Below are 14,594 nucleotides of genomic sequence, written 5' to 3' on the forward strand. Positions count from 1 at the left end.
TTGGCAACGGCGGGACCAGAAGATCCCACCACCGGCCAATGGCAGTGTGAAACACACGGGGGTAAATCCCACTTGTTGTTTCCGGGCCAGTTGAATAACTTGTGTGAAGTGCTCCAGGTTTAGACCTAGCCCAGTTACACCCTCAGGGGCTGTGAGCGATTAGCGTTGGGGTTTTAAAAGTCTCAGTAGGTCTGTCTCAAGCAGATAGGTTTCAGTTGCATTGACCAAATTAATCTGAGGGAACATTTTTCTTCCGCTCATTAACAATTGGGGTTGGGGGGGGGGGTGATGTGTATTATTTTCAAAACAGTAGCAGTGGCACAGTGGTTAGTACTGCCACCACACAGTGCCAGGGACCCGGGTTCGATTCCCGCCTGTCTGTGTGGAGTCTGCACATTCTCCTCATGTCTGCGTGGGTTTCCTCTGGGTGCTCCGGTTTCCTCCCACAGTCCAAAGATGTTCAGGTTAGGTGGATTGGCCATGCTAAATTCTCCCTCGGTGTACCCGAACAGGCGCCAGAGTGTGGCGGATTTTCACGGTAACTTCATTGCAGTGTTAATGTGAGCCTACTTGTGACCCTAATGAACTTTAAAGCCACACGTGGAAGGAATCAAACTCTTCCGTTCACTTCGTGCGTTGAAAATGAGGGCTGGGATTTTCTCGCCGTTTCTGCTGGCCAGGCCGAGGGGTGCCACCGACAATGAGCCCCCCCCCACCACAAGGGGAATAACGGGAAGCCCCACCAATAGAAGCAGGACTGGGAAATCCCCCCCCCCCACCCCCACCAGAGCCCAGTGGCGACCACCTCCACTGCCGGGGTGGGGTGGTGAGGGACATGGGAAAATCCCACCGAGATCTTTGGTTGCCTGGCTTTCAATGATTAAAATTACCGAGTGCTCCTCTGAACTCAGGCCGTGAATGATTTTCTTTTAAATCTTTTTGTTTAGGAAGCGCGGTTCCCGGGCACGGCAGGGACCCGAGGATATTTATTTCACCAAGCACTCTGGTAAGTCTCATTTGAAATTTTTTAAAATTCCTGTTTCCGAGAGAGAAACCCAGTCAGAGTGGAGACAGCGAAATCTGATTTCCTATTCATAAGCTACGGAATGTCTTCCCTTTTTACCACTCACATTTTGAAAATGCAGATTTTTAATTTTAATTACCTCAAATTTATGTGTTTGGTACTTCAAACCCTCTGCGTTACTGACCAAATATTGAAAAAGTCAGTCCTTTGAGGCTTCCACAGGCACCTTCGGCCTGCTAGGCCTATAGGCCTCACCCTCAATTAGCTCTGTCTGAATAAATGCATGCTTCCTGCTGGCCTGGTGGTCCACAGGCCTCTGCACTGACTTGGACCATATGAAAATCACGTGTGCAACCGTTAATATTAGTGTCTAGCCCAATGTTTTAACAGATGTGGATGAGAACATGAAAATGTTTGTGTTTCTTTGTGCCTCTAGACCAGCTGAAGCCTCTGAAGACTTACGTTGATCCCCACACCTACGAGGACCCAAACCAGGCCATCCTGAAGTTTGCTGACGAGATCCACCCCTCCGCAATCACCAAACAAAAAGTGATTGGAGCCGGTAGGTAACATTTTACTAGGAAAATGACCCAGTATCTGGCAGTGCGTGCCGAGCAGCACCATGACCGTATTCTCTGCTCTGTACCCAAACAGGTGAATTTGGTGAAGTTTACAAAGGGATTCTGAAGAAAGGGCGGAAGGAGATTGGTGTAGCCATCAAAACCCTGAAAGCCGGCTACACGGAGAGCCAACGGATTGATTTCCTGAGTGAAGCCAGCATCATGGGGCAGTTCAGTCATCACAATGTTATCCACCTGGAGGGAGTTGTCACTAAATGTGAGTAACTGGGTTGAATGAAGTATTTTATTGAGAATACAGTTAGGTTGTAAACTTGTGGAGTGGCCTGGGGAGGGAGCGAGTGAATCTGTTTGCTGGAAGATATGTTAACTTTACACACTGTGTCCTTACAGACAAACCCCTGATGATTGTTACCGAGTATATGGAGAACGGAGCACTCGATGCCTACCTCCGGGTGAGTACCTGCGGTTCACATCCTTGGTGGGAGTCTACTTGAAAAAATCTGGAACATTTAATCAGTTCTAAGCAATGAAGCGGAAAATTTCTGAAGCACCTTGTGTACTGCAGTCTTTACCCTAATTTCCATGTAGAACAATATTCCTAATCATGTCTCCATGCAACACTCAGTATTGAAAGCGAACCAAGCTACACAGCTTGTACAAATCTTGAGTTATGCATTTCTCTGCGCTTTCCAACAGAGCAGCACGGTGGCACAGCGGTTAGCACTGCTGCCTCATGGTGACAGGAATCCGGGTTCAATTCTGGCCTTGGTTGACTGTCTATGTGGAGTCTATATGTTCTTCCCGTGTCTGTGTGATTTCCTCTGGGTGCCCCAGTTTCCTCCCACAGTCCATAGATGAGCAGATTAGGTGGATTGGGCACACTAAATTACCTCTTCGTGTCCCAAGATGTTTCGGTTAGAGGGATTAGTGGGGTAGATACATGGGGATCAAAGGAACAGGTGGGACAAAGGGGGTTGCAAAACTTATCAACCACGATTGAATAGTGGAGAATACTCAATGGGCTGAATGGCCTAATTCTGCTCCTCTGTCTTATGGTCCTGTGGTTACGGGGATGGGATGGGCCTGGGTAAGATGCTCTATTGGAGAGTTGGTGCAGGCTTGACGGACCGAATGGCCTCCTCCTGGATTCTGGGATTCCAGCCCCATGGCCACCCCACTGATTGTACACAATCAATTCCTTGAGGATGATTTCATTAATCTCCAAAATGTGTCAAACAATCTTGCCACGAGTCAAAGGTCAGCAGATGATTGCCCTTTGACCCTTGCAGTTTGAGGTATGGGAATGAAGATGTCACAGCAAGCGCTGTGTGGATATTGTGAGGCACGCAGCTTATTAAAACCACTTGGTCTGCAAGCAAACATTGGGAATCACAGCAGGCGAATTCCAGCACAGTCCATGATTTTTCCTCTGTCATCCTTCCCAATACGGATTAGATAGAAAAATAGAAGATAAGAACAGAAGGAGGCCATTCGGCCCTTCCAGCCTGCTCTGCCATTCGTTACGATCATGGCTGATCATCCAACTCGTTAGCCTAATCCTGCTTACTCCCCATAACCTTTTATCCCATTCGTCCCAAATGCTGTATCCAGCCACCTCTTGAATGCATTCAATGTTTGGTTAATGATTATTGGGAGTGAGTGGGGCTGGAGAAGCTGATTGTGCTGCTAACAGGAATTCACTTCTCCCGTTGTAGAGGAATGACGGTGACTTCTCCTCCCTCCAACTGGTCGGAATGCTGCGTGGAATTTCCTCCGGCATGAAGTACCTCTCCGACATGAATTACGTCCACCGGGACCTGGCAGCTCGCAACATCCTGGTGAACAGCCAACTGGTGTGCAAAGTGTCAGACTTTGGGCTCTCGCGGGTATTGGAAGATGATCCCGAGGGGACGTACACCACGAGTGTGAGTATATCCTTTGTGAGGGGGAGATGCTGGGGTTGGACTGGGGTGGGAGCAGTAAAGGAATCTCTCGACACCAGGTTAAAGTCCAACAGATTTTATTGCACTCCTCTGAGGAAGGAGTAGCGCTCCGAAAGCTCGTGATACCAAATAAACCTGTTGTCCTTGTCATTTGTCAAATGTAACATGGGCACACTGGATAATGAATAAGAATTTTAGAAGTGGGAAGAATTGATCTGGGAGCCAATTACCGTATTACCCACATTCTGTGATAACCCATTGATATGGTCTGATTCAGTGTCCTTTCTGGGTAACACACTCCCGTTGTGCTGCAAATTCTGGGTTTTAGAAAGGTTTGCAAATAGTTCTGTTCTCGTTCCAATGATCCTAACCTTTAACCTGCAGGTCGTCAATAGATTTTCCTGGATTTCTGTAAGTGCCTCATGAATATGGCGGCTGCTGTTTTCTCCGGGGCATTGTTGGCCTCTGAACAGCAATTGGTTGTCTGCTATAGAGGCTGATAATTGCCCGTGGTAGAAATACAGCACAATACAGGCCCTTCGACCCACAAAGTTGTGCCGAACATGTCCCGACCTTAGCAATTACTAGGCTTACCTATAACCCCCGCATCTTACTAAATTCCGTGCACTTATCCACGTCTCTTAAAAGACCCTACAAGTTGTCCACTTGTGGCAGATGGTGCCCGTGCACCACCAAGAAGTGGCAGGTTTAAGGATGTGGAAAATGTAGTCGGAAATTGCACAGTCTATAAACGTGGCAATCCAATATTGCGATGGGAATTGTCACACGAGCTCCGATTTTTGTGGTACTATTATTCTTTTCAATGCACTTGGAAAAACCTTGGCATCCTCAGTTGCTGATGACGCGTCTCCTTTCAGGGAGGGAAGATTCCCATCCGTTGGACTGCTCCAGAGGCAATCGCTTATCGGAAGTTTACCTCGGCAAGTGACGTGTGGAGCTTTGGCATTGTAATGTGGGAAGTCTTGTCCTACGGCGAGAGACCTTACTGGGATATGTCCAATCATGAGGTAAGAGTCAGAGGCCTATCGAACAGTGCAATCTCTTTGTGCACAGGATTTAACAAACTTAAGAGGCCCGGGAGCAGAGATTCCAAGGCAACCAAGAGTTCAATGGGGGCAGGAAAGCACTACATGGGAGCTTGAAGAACATAAAGGGCAATACACGGGGCAGACTATGTTATAGAGGAGAAAAGTGGCAACTCTCACCAATGAGTAGAGGTGGTTCAGAAGTAGTCTGGGAGAATAGAGGGGCAGGGAGTGCAGTGCAGAGGGACAAATGTCCATAGGTTCAAAAAGAACATTCCCGATGGTGGGGAAGTCCAGAATTGCCATAGAGGGAGTGAAGGGAAGGTTTGCCAGGCTGATACCGGGTCCCCGTATAAAGGAAAGACTAAGTTGGTTAGGATTGTATTCATTGCAGTTTGGAAGTTGGGGGGGGGAATCTCATAAATTCTGTGGTGGGCGAGGCAGGGTAGAGAACTGGGAATGTTCTTCTCCTCAGACAGTCCCTCAGGACTGAGGATGATTTCCAATCCGATGGGTTCTGAGATAGAACAAAGAAAATTACAGCACAGGAACAGGCCCTTCGGCCCTCTGAGCCTGCATCGACCAGGCTGCCCGACTGAACTAAAGTCATCTACCCTCCCGGGGACCGTATCTCTCCATTCCCATCCTATTTATGAGATAGCTGTTAGGTCCAAGGCCAAGTTAGCTCTTGGGGCTAAGGGGATGAAGGGATATGGGGGGAAGGTGGGATCAGGATATTGGATTTGATGATGAGCCATGATCAAACCGAATGGCAGAGCAGGCTCGAAGGGCTGAATGGCCTACTCCTGCTTCTAGTTTCTATGATCAGATGCAGTCTTCTCGAACTTAGCCAATTTTAAACATGCTTTTTAATCTATTAATTAAGAAACTGCCACAAAATGCAGATATGGACTAATAATCAATGGGAACAAGATTCCTGGCCAAATGATTTTTGAGGATGGTTTCTTGTTGCGTGTTCTTGTTGTTTTGCAGTTTACACGAGAAGTGTTTGTCCATTTCACTTCTCTGCAGCTTGTCAAATGCTAATTAAAGTCGAGGATAAAGTTAGTGGGGAATGTTTTGTGTTTCGGTCACCTGGGATGGTACCAGGCACCACCAGTTTGGTTACTGACCCAGTTAGATATAATGCACTTCTTAACCCCTGGCATTGGAAAGCACACCACTGCGCCAGGGTGGTATAATCCATTACCCACCAGTGGAGTGGGATTGCCTGTTTAGGAACTGTTTATCCTGGGAATCCATGCTCATTAGATACTGGACTATCTCGTTTCAAGTGGGAGCCCTGCACCCAACAGTTTGGCTGGGTGACATTTTAAGAATTTGTCACCATTCAGTGACCCTCAGGGCAAAGCAGCCAGCTTGATTGGCACCACTTCCACAAATATTGAATTCCTCCACCACTGGCACACAGTGGCAGCAGTGTGCACCATCTACAAGATGCACTGCAGGAACTCACCACAATTCCTTAGGCAGCACCTTCCAAACCCATGACCTCTACCATCTAGAAGATCAAGAGTAGTGGTACCTAAGAGCACCACCAGCTGGAATTTCCCACTCACCATCCTGGCTTGGAAATATATCGGCCATTCCTTCCCTGTCTTTGGGTCAAAATCCTGGAATTCCCTCCTTAACAGCACTGTGGGTGTACCTGCACCTCAGGGACTGCAGTGGTTCAAGAAAGCAGCTCACCACCACTTTTTCCAGGGCAATTAAGGGTGGGCAATGAATGTTGGCCTGGCCAGCGACACCCACCTCCTATAAAAATTACCTTTTGGACCCTGAGTTGTCAACATTGCTGTGGTTGGATACTACTGACCAGACCGCCAATGGCATCAGATCGTCCTTCAACCCAGACTGCTATTGGTGGTGAGAATGGTTCTTGCACTGTAGGCCTCAGCCTCAGACACCATGTTCTCCCTGGTGTTTAAGAAAGTACAATCTCTGGATTGTTGTTGGCATCTGTCAGCTGCAGGCCAATGGCACTGGGTTATTATTTTATACGTTTGTGTCTTTTGCAGGTGATGAAATCGATTAATGAAGGATTCCGCTTGCCTGCTCCAATGGACTGCCCCTCCGCCATTTACCAGCTGATGATGCAGTGCTGGCAACAGGAGAGGGCCAAACGGCCCAAGTTTGGTGACATCGTCAACATCCTCGACAAACTGATCCGCAACCCAGACTCCTTGAAAAACATTGCGGACTTTGATCCCCGGTAAGGCCCCTGTGAGATAAGAAGATGCTGCCACCTTCTGTACCGGAGGACTGGGTGCTCCTGAGCTCATTTCCCAAAACCTCACTAGCTGATTGTAGAAGGGGCGCTGCTGTTGGGCTCAGTGCCGCTGAGGTGCTCATGTGGAGTTTGGGGTGGGTGGGTCGGAGGAGAGGAGTCAGTCCTGATTGCTATCCTGTGATCCACCCCCAGCTCAGCGCACGTGTCAATGTTGGATTGGGGATCGGCTGTGATATTCCCAGGCGGTGACTGTGTTTGAACCTTCAATGTAACAATTGGTTCTGTGTAACGTACACCCCAGCACCAATTAATGCCATGAAAAGGTTATACACCAATCACTCTCCAACGCGGTTCACCATTTCGCTGTGTACGCACTGACAAGCTCCTCTGAAGATGGACATCAATGTTATCAATGCCCACAAAGTGAAGGTCAGCAGGCTTTACTGACCTGATAAACCACCAACAATTGGGCGATTGAAAACTGACTGCAATATCAAAAGGAAATTGTCCAAAACAGCTTGGAGATTGGTGAGCTCCACAGATGCTGTTGTTGGCATTCCCAGCTTCTCTGTTGGCAATGAGTTGATGGGCCTATTGGGATTACAGCTCAACTCTGCCCGTTACAAGGTTTAAGCGAGGGATTTGCTTGGAATGTTTTGTTAGTTTCATTTGGAGACTGCCAAGGTAAATAAATTCCCCCCCCCGCCATATCCCTATGTATTTTACCCACTAATCTCTGTAACGTACACATCTCAGGACAATTTACCATGGCCAATCAAACTAACCCGCACATCTTTGGACTGTGGGAGGAAACCAGAGCACCCGGAGGAAACCCACGCAGACACGAGAAAAACGTGCAAACTCCACATAGACAGTGACCCAAACCGGGAATCGAACCCAGACCCCTGGAGCTGTGAAGCAGCAGTGCTCACCACTGTGCTACTGTGCCACATATGTGTGTGATATCGGAGTTAGCAGCTGCAAGGAATGGGGAGTGTCCAAATCCTGTCTTTTTATGTTTTTTTAAAGTTCTGGTTACAAAAACAGCAATATCCTCCAGTGTAAGCATCCAAACAGTTAATAAATCTACTGCTGCCTAAAAAAACATGAAGGTGGAGGGATTGAGTGACCTCCCCATATGAATGGGAAACAATCTTGGACAGTCTGTAGATGAACTAATGACATGCAGTCGGACTTACTGACCATTCGGGCAGTACAGCTCTGACCCTGACCGGCCCTCTTCATAGTTGGGGATGGGAGGTGGGGAGGTGCCTACCTGGTCCTAACTACTGGTTTAGATTTGTTGCACTGCGTAAGTGGCAGTGGTAATGAAATCTCTGTGCTGGCGAGGATCCAACTTTGTACTTGATAGCTCTCAAATCCCAGAAACGCACATTCCAGTGATCCAGGTGCAGGAACAATGGAAAAACCACACAAAAAAAAACTCCTCTTATTTGAATAATGGCTCTGGGCAATTTGATCAGAGCGCAGCAATCAATGTCTGTCTGACTAGCTCAGAAATGAAGGAATTACGTTGGCCAAGGGTGAACTTGAGTAGAATGGTGCATTGGAATATTAGCCTCTGCGCTGAACTGGTTGTCCTTATGTTCTGATATTTAACCCCTCGCTGCCATGGTTGCAGTTACTCCCAAGCTTAAGGCCATCCTGCGTTGAGCTAACATTTGCAGAGATTAACTGACCTCAAAATAAGATTTAAGGATCAAAATAAACCCTTGTCACCCACGGGGAACTGGATATGAAACAGACTGCAATAAAACCAGTGGATGCCACTGAGGCAATTAAAACATTCCAGAGGAAGTCACGTAAATCTCTGGTTTTGGAGGTTAAAGGGACAGGCACTCTGATACCTGTTTTCGCCTCTTGCAAAGAATAATCTCTGTAAACCAAACCAAATGAAGAAGATGCAAGAACGGTTTGATAACTTTGAGTTTTCTTAATCACCTTTAAATCAGTGGCTCAGTGTTAGCGCTGCTGCCTCAGCATCAGGGACCCAGGTTCGATTCCCAGCTTGGGTCATTGTCTGTGTGGGGTTTGCATGTTCTCCCTGTGTCTGCGTGTGTTTCCTCTGGGTGCTCCAGTTTCTCCCCCACAGTTCGAAAGACGCGCTGGTTAGGTGCATTGGCCGTGCTAAATTCTCCTTCAGTGCACCCGAACAAGTGCCGGAGTGTGGCGACTAGGGGATTTCCACAGCAACTTCATTGCAGTGTTAATGTAAGCCTACTTGCGACACTAATAAATAAAATTTAAGCTACCAACATGCATTGGCAATAAGACCATCATAACCACTATTTTTTCTGAAAAAAATGAAAAGTATGATTGAAAAATCTGCTGCAACTCCAAACTGTTGATTTTGGGCAAATATTAGGCAGGAGACTCAGTTTAAACACATACTGTGGTACCTTAGCGATCTTAAGATGTCAAAATGCATGTGTTGCTCCACATTTGTCTCAATTTAATAAGGTTGAACCTAGAATGAGGCTCTGAATTGGCACAGTCTGTGTGAGCTGTAAGGCTCAAACAGATTAGGGAGTCCTCTCTGGAGAAGTGGATCAACCACAAACTTGTCCAATTTAAGGCCTACTCAGGCTGGTCACAAGGATAACTGTGTAGGCATTCCATCCTGGCATTGGGCGGCACGGTAGCACATTGGTTAGCACTGCTGCTTCACAGCTCCAGGGTCCTGGGTTCGATCCCCGGCTCGGGTCACTGTCTGTGTGGAGTTTGCACATTCTCCTCGTGTTTGCATGGGTTTTCCTCCAGGTACTCCGGTTTCCTCCCACAGTCCAAAGACGTGTGGGTCAGGTTGATTGGCCATGCTAAGAAATTGCCCCTTAGTGTCCTGGGATGCTTAGGTTAGAGGGATTAATGGGTATAATATGGGGGTAGGGCCTGGGTGGGATTGTGTTCGGTGCAGACTCGATGGGCCAAAGGGCCTCTTTCTGCACTGTAGGGTTCTATGATCCTGTTGCGTCTTTGACAGTAAGAGAGAAGGGAATGATGTCAGCCACTCCCCACAATGATGCCTCAGAAGGTTGCATTTCATAGTGTATCAATGCCCACAATGAACGTAACTCTGCATCGCAACCTTGTCAATAAATTCTAATCGCCTATGGTTTTCCTAATTCTCTGTAGTGTGTCTATCCGCTTGCCGAGCACCAGTGGGACTGATGGTATGATCTTCCGTACGGTCAATGAGTGGCTGGAGTCTATAAAAATGGGACAGTACTTGGAGAATTTTCTGACAGCGGGATACAACACAATGGAGCATGTTGTCCAGCTAACCACAGAGTGAGTACGCTTAGGAACAGCCCCTAATGGCACTGCCCCTAGGGGAGTGAGTGGCAGAATGGAAGAAATACTCAAGTCAGTCTTTAGGCTGCTAATTTTCTGGGAGGTTGCATATCTGATCGTTCAGTGATGTGGACTCTGTGTCTGGGCAAGTTGCCCCTGAGGAGTTGGCTTGTAAAAACCTTCCATGACGCTCATGCCCCTCTTTCTGGTATTCAGCTCGCTGGCGTACCAGTCCACCTCCACCCCCCCCTCCCCCAATACACACCCCATGTCTCCCCAGTCTTCCAAATCTGCAACATTCTTCAACTCGTTCTGTTTCATCAGTTTACTACCCGAGCCGTACAAAAAGGATGCTTCATGAGAATTTCTATCTGGAGTTGCTGGGAATTTGCTTCCTTCCCTGGGGAATTTTGCATGGATGTTTAGGCACCACTTCGAGGATGTGCTATTAATAGTTTTGAGGACAATCTAACTTCTCATAGTTTGACATGAAGCTATCACTTGACTAAATAAACACGACTGACCCTCCGCATCGTAATAAACATTGCGTGCAGCCTAGCTTGCTGTCACTGGGGTTCAGTCTCCCTCCTCCTGTTGCGTGACCATGAGAAAGAGGTTGTTTTGTCTTAACCGAGGCGAGATGTATCCCTGGCTCTGAACAAGCGCTCCAACTTCCCAGCATTTTGTGTGAGCGCTTTGTTAGTGTGGAATGGGATTCAGCGCGCAGTGACAGCAAGATGGAGATAAAGCAAAAATGGGCCCTCAGGAATAGTCGGGACAGAATGAATTAATCATAATGTGAGATAGAAAAATGGGAAGTGAGAACAAAGCAAGTGTTTTACAAACCAGAAAATGCACACTTGCGCGTGGGATTTTTTAGGGGATTTTCACAATAACTTTCTTACCGTGTTAATATAAGCCTTCTTGTGAGACTAATAAATAAACTTTAAGCTTCGATGCGACAATGACACGTTAACCTCCCTACCTGTATTATTATAGCCAGATGCAGGAAAACTTCCTCCTTGCTCTTCCTATCATTTGCATGATCACAGTTACATCAGACGCACCAAGCAGATAAAATGTGTTTGCAAAGTCGTTACACATGATGAGGAGCAACTAAAAAATAAACCATTGTGTTAGTGATTGAGCCCCTTCCACATGTCAGACGTGGCTCAGTCAGTCGCACGATTGCCAGAAGGTTTGGGTTCAAGTCCCACATCAGAACCCGAACACGTTTCCAGGCTGGCACTCTAGTGCAGTACTGAGGGAGTGCTGCATTGTCAGAGGCGCTGCCTTTTGAACAAAACATCAAACTGGGGCCCAGTCTGCTCTCTCTGGGATTAATGGAGGAGTAGGGGAGTTGCTCTCGGTGTCTTGGGCAATATTTATCCCTCAGCCGGCATCATACAAATGGAGTTTCTGGCTGTCATTACCTTGCCGTTTGTGGGAGCTTGCTGTGCGTAAATCGGTTGTCATGTCCCAATGCTCAAATGGCCTGTCATTGGCAACCTTGAGATGTTGGTGGTTGAGAAAAGCACTGTATAGATGCAAGTTTTTGAAAATTTGATGTATGCTAACTAATCCCTATTTTTAAATGTTAATTCAGGGATGTGAAAAAGATTGGAGTGCGGTTACCAGGCCACCAGAAACGGATTGCTTACAGCATTCTGGGATTGCAGGAACAAGCTACCAGCATGGGTGTATATACTGTGTGAACTCCCACCCCTACCCCTGCACATTCCACCTGGGAGGGTGCTCACAACTCAAAAACCTTCTCCAAACAACTTGCAATACTTGAACAGAACAATGGCTTTATATACTGACACAAGAGTCCAGGAGGAACCTGGTGCTGAAGAAAATCTCTCTTCCTGTGGTCCTTTGAAATCTGGAGGAGATTGAAATGGACAGAGGGGAATGCCTCACCACCCGGACTCTCGTGACTCCTCTCGTCCAGTGTTTGGAATTCCAGCTGGCGAGCGGCCAACGTGATTGTGTAAGGACTGGGAACCTTCCAAAGCCCTGGAGCCAGAGAGGCTGTGACTGAATTGCTGAGCTGGTACGCTGTGTGTGTTTGCTTATATGTGTGTGTGTGTGTATAGAGGGAATGAACTGGCTACTTTGGATCCAGGCAGCATCCAGTCCTACTTTGTTGTCCCAGTCCATGTGTGTTGGATTGGTTTGGCTTCATCCCACAGGGTGGCAGGTGCCCAGTTATTAAGCCTGTTGCCAGAGACGCCTCCATATCGAGCAGCACCCACAGAAACACTACCACACTGAGGCTGAAACTCTCGGGCAATATGGACTTTTTGGAATGCTACACGTCCTGTTGCTTGTGGTCTGAAGCACGAACATCAAGTCAGCAAACTTGATGCCATCAAAGCAGGCGAAGTTTAATAGATGGCACGTGGAATTCTAATTCTCGATGCTTGTGTACAAATGTAATTTAAAACCGGTTTCATTAGATCTAGAGCTTATGGTGGCATCATAAACAAGTGTTACAGTCAAGCCATGACTGGCTAAATCCCGCACAGCATTTCCCCAGTTGGCTGAACCTGTTCGGTGGGTTCTGTTGAATGATTTCCAACTCTAACACTGCATTCCAAATATCCAACAACTTGGCCCCGGAGGTTGCTGAAGATCACCGCCCTCAGTGCGTGATTGAACAGTCGGAAAAGGCCAGCATGCAACGGGGCCGCTTGACACATTTCACTCAATGTTGGGCTAGTGTTTAAATCCGCGAGGTGCCCTAGTAGTGACCGCTGGGCAATATTCCACATGTATAACGCGGCGCAGGTCATCCGAACAATAGTGGTCATGTGCCACTCAGCCAGTTCAAAGACTACCTCTGCGCCAATCCTGGAGGTGCAAGTGACGGGTACTTCTGACTGCTTTCTGCCAACAATGCGCCATCCTGCTAAACCCCAAAGGTTAAACTTTCCACCCCCCCCTCCCCAAAATGCAAGTGTCTGATCTCCCTGTCCTACAAGCATTCCCATTTCAGACCTTCCCCCACCTCCCGACGTCTGTGTGTAATTGTAATGATCGGTCATCAATATCGCAATAAAATCGTTTAGCTTTGGGCGGGTTGTGTGGGGCGGGGGGAGTGCTGTTGGAGTGGCGTAACTTGTGGATTTGCACACAGTGTCTGCGAGGGCAGGGCGGAGGGGGTGGAATCCTTTATTTTTAAAATCCGTGTTATCTTTTTTAAAATTTAAAAACAAAAGAGTGAATTTGCACAGCCTAAGTTTTTTATTTAGTGATTTATTGGGATTGGACAGATTTTTATATATATATGTGTATATGAATCCTTTCAGAAATAGTTTGATAGAAGCTCTGGTTCTTTTTTTTAAAAAAAGAAGTGGAAATATGTTTTATTTAAACTGTATTTATTCCTTGCTTTCATATTACACCTTTTAATTTATTTAACTCTCAACTTAATTATGTCCCCTCCAGCTGCAAATGTGTGAATTTTTCATTCCTTATTGTCCTGAAATTTGCCTGTATTTAGGAAGTGGTTTATTTATTCAGATCGAAGTGAATGGAGCTGGTGAAGAGATTGACAGGCTGTCTGTGCAGAATGATGTCTTTTGTAATAAAAGCAGATGTACTAGTACAGAGTTTCCTGTGACTTCCTTGTCTTTTAGAGTTTTTGATTTTGATTTCTTATTGTCACATGTATTAGTGCGCAGTGAAAAGTATTGTTTCTTGCGCCCTATACAATCAGGATATACCATTCATAGAGAAGGAAAGGAGAGAGCGCAGGATGTAGTGTGACAATCATAGTTAGGGTGTGGAGAAAGATCAGCGTAATGCGAGGCAGGTCCATTCAAAAGTCTGACGGCAGCAGGGAACAAGCTGTTCTTGATACGGTTGGTACGTGACCTCGGACTTTTGCCTGATGGAAGAGAGAATGTCCAGGGTGCATGGAGGTCCTTTAATTGTGCTGGCTGCTTTTCCGAGGCAGCGGGAAGTGTAGACAGAATCAATGGACGGGAGACTGGTTTGCATGATGGGTTGGACAGTTTCCTGTCCATTTGGGATCTGTGCCAGTTTCTGTTGCTGAGCTGAGATTATACTTGGTGTCGTGAGATGCTGAATCCCAGAGCTCAGTACAGATGCCTGCACATCGTCTGCCAAGCCAGCAGAGTAGAACTCTCCACTGCATTTGCCATCTGAGTGCAGAAGGCTGAGAATGGGTGCAAACTGGTATTATTCTTAATTTTTGTTGATTGTAGGCTTACATTAACACTGCAGTACTCAGCAACCTCCCTTCAACTATGCTGCAGGCAGTTCTTGTCAAACAGCTGAAGGGGAAACATTTATAGCACAGCATGGTGGCACAGTGGTGAGCACTGCTGCCTCACAGCACTAGGGACCCGGGTTCGACTCCCGGCTTGGGTCGCTGTTTGTGTGGAGTCTGCACGTCCTCCCTGTGTC

At 47.1% G+C, this 14,594-nt stretch overlaps 1 protein-coding gene across 3 annotated transcripts in view; it reads left to right on the forward strand.

Moving 5' to 3' along the window:
• Positions 1-13,770, forward strand: part of epha2b (eph receptor A2 b) — a 60,188-nt gene extending 46,418 nt beyond the window's left edge. For all 3 annotated transcript variants that reach the window (XM_080215184.1, XM_080215185.1, XM_080215187.1), the window contains exons 9-17: positions 948-1,006; positions 1,461-1,586; positions 1,679-1,861; positions 1,996-2,057; positions 3,321-3,530; positions 4,427-4,576; positions 6,634-6,827; positions 9,999-10,154; positions 11,764-13,770. In XM_080215184.1, coding sequence (XP_080071310.1) covers positions 948-1,006; positions 1,461-1,586; positions 1,679-1,861; positions 1,996-2,057; positions 3,321-3,530; positions 4,427-4,576; positions 6,634-6,827; positions 9,999-10,154; positions 11,764-11,872 — 1,249 coding nt within the window. In that variant the 3' untranslated portion in view covers positions 11,873-13,770. The remainder of the gene's footprint in view (positions 1-947; positions 1,007-1,460; positions 1,587-1,678; positions 1,862-1,995; positions 2,058-3,320; positions 3,531-4,426; positions 4,577-6,633; positions 6,828-9,998; positions 10,155-11,763) is intronic.
• The last annotated feature ends 824 nt before the right edge of the window (positions 13,771-14,594 follow it).

Source organism: Carcharhinus amblyrhynchos, chromosome 30 (assembly GCF_965287045.1).
Source record: "Carcharhinus amblyrhynchos chromosome 30, sCarAmb.v2.hapA, whole genome shotgun sequence".
NCBI classification, from domain to species: domain Eukaryota; kingdom Metazoa; phylum Chordata; class Chondrichthyes; order Carcharhiniformes; family Carcharhinidae; genus Carcharhinus; species Carcharhinus amblyrhynchos.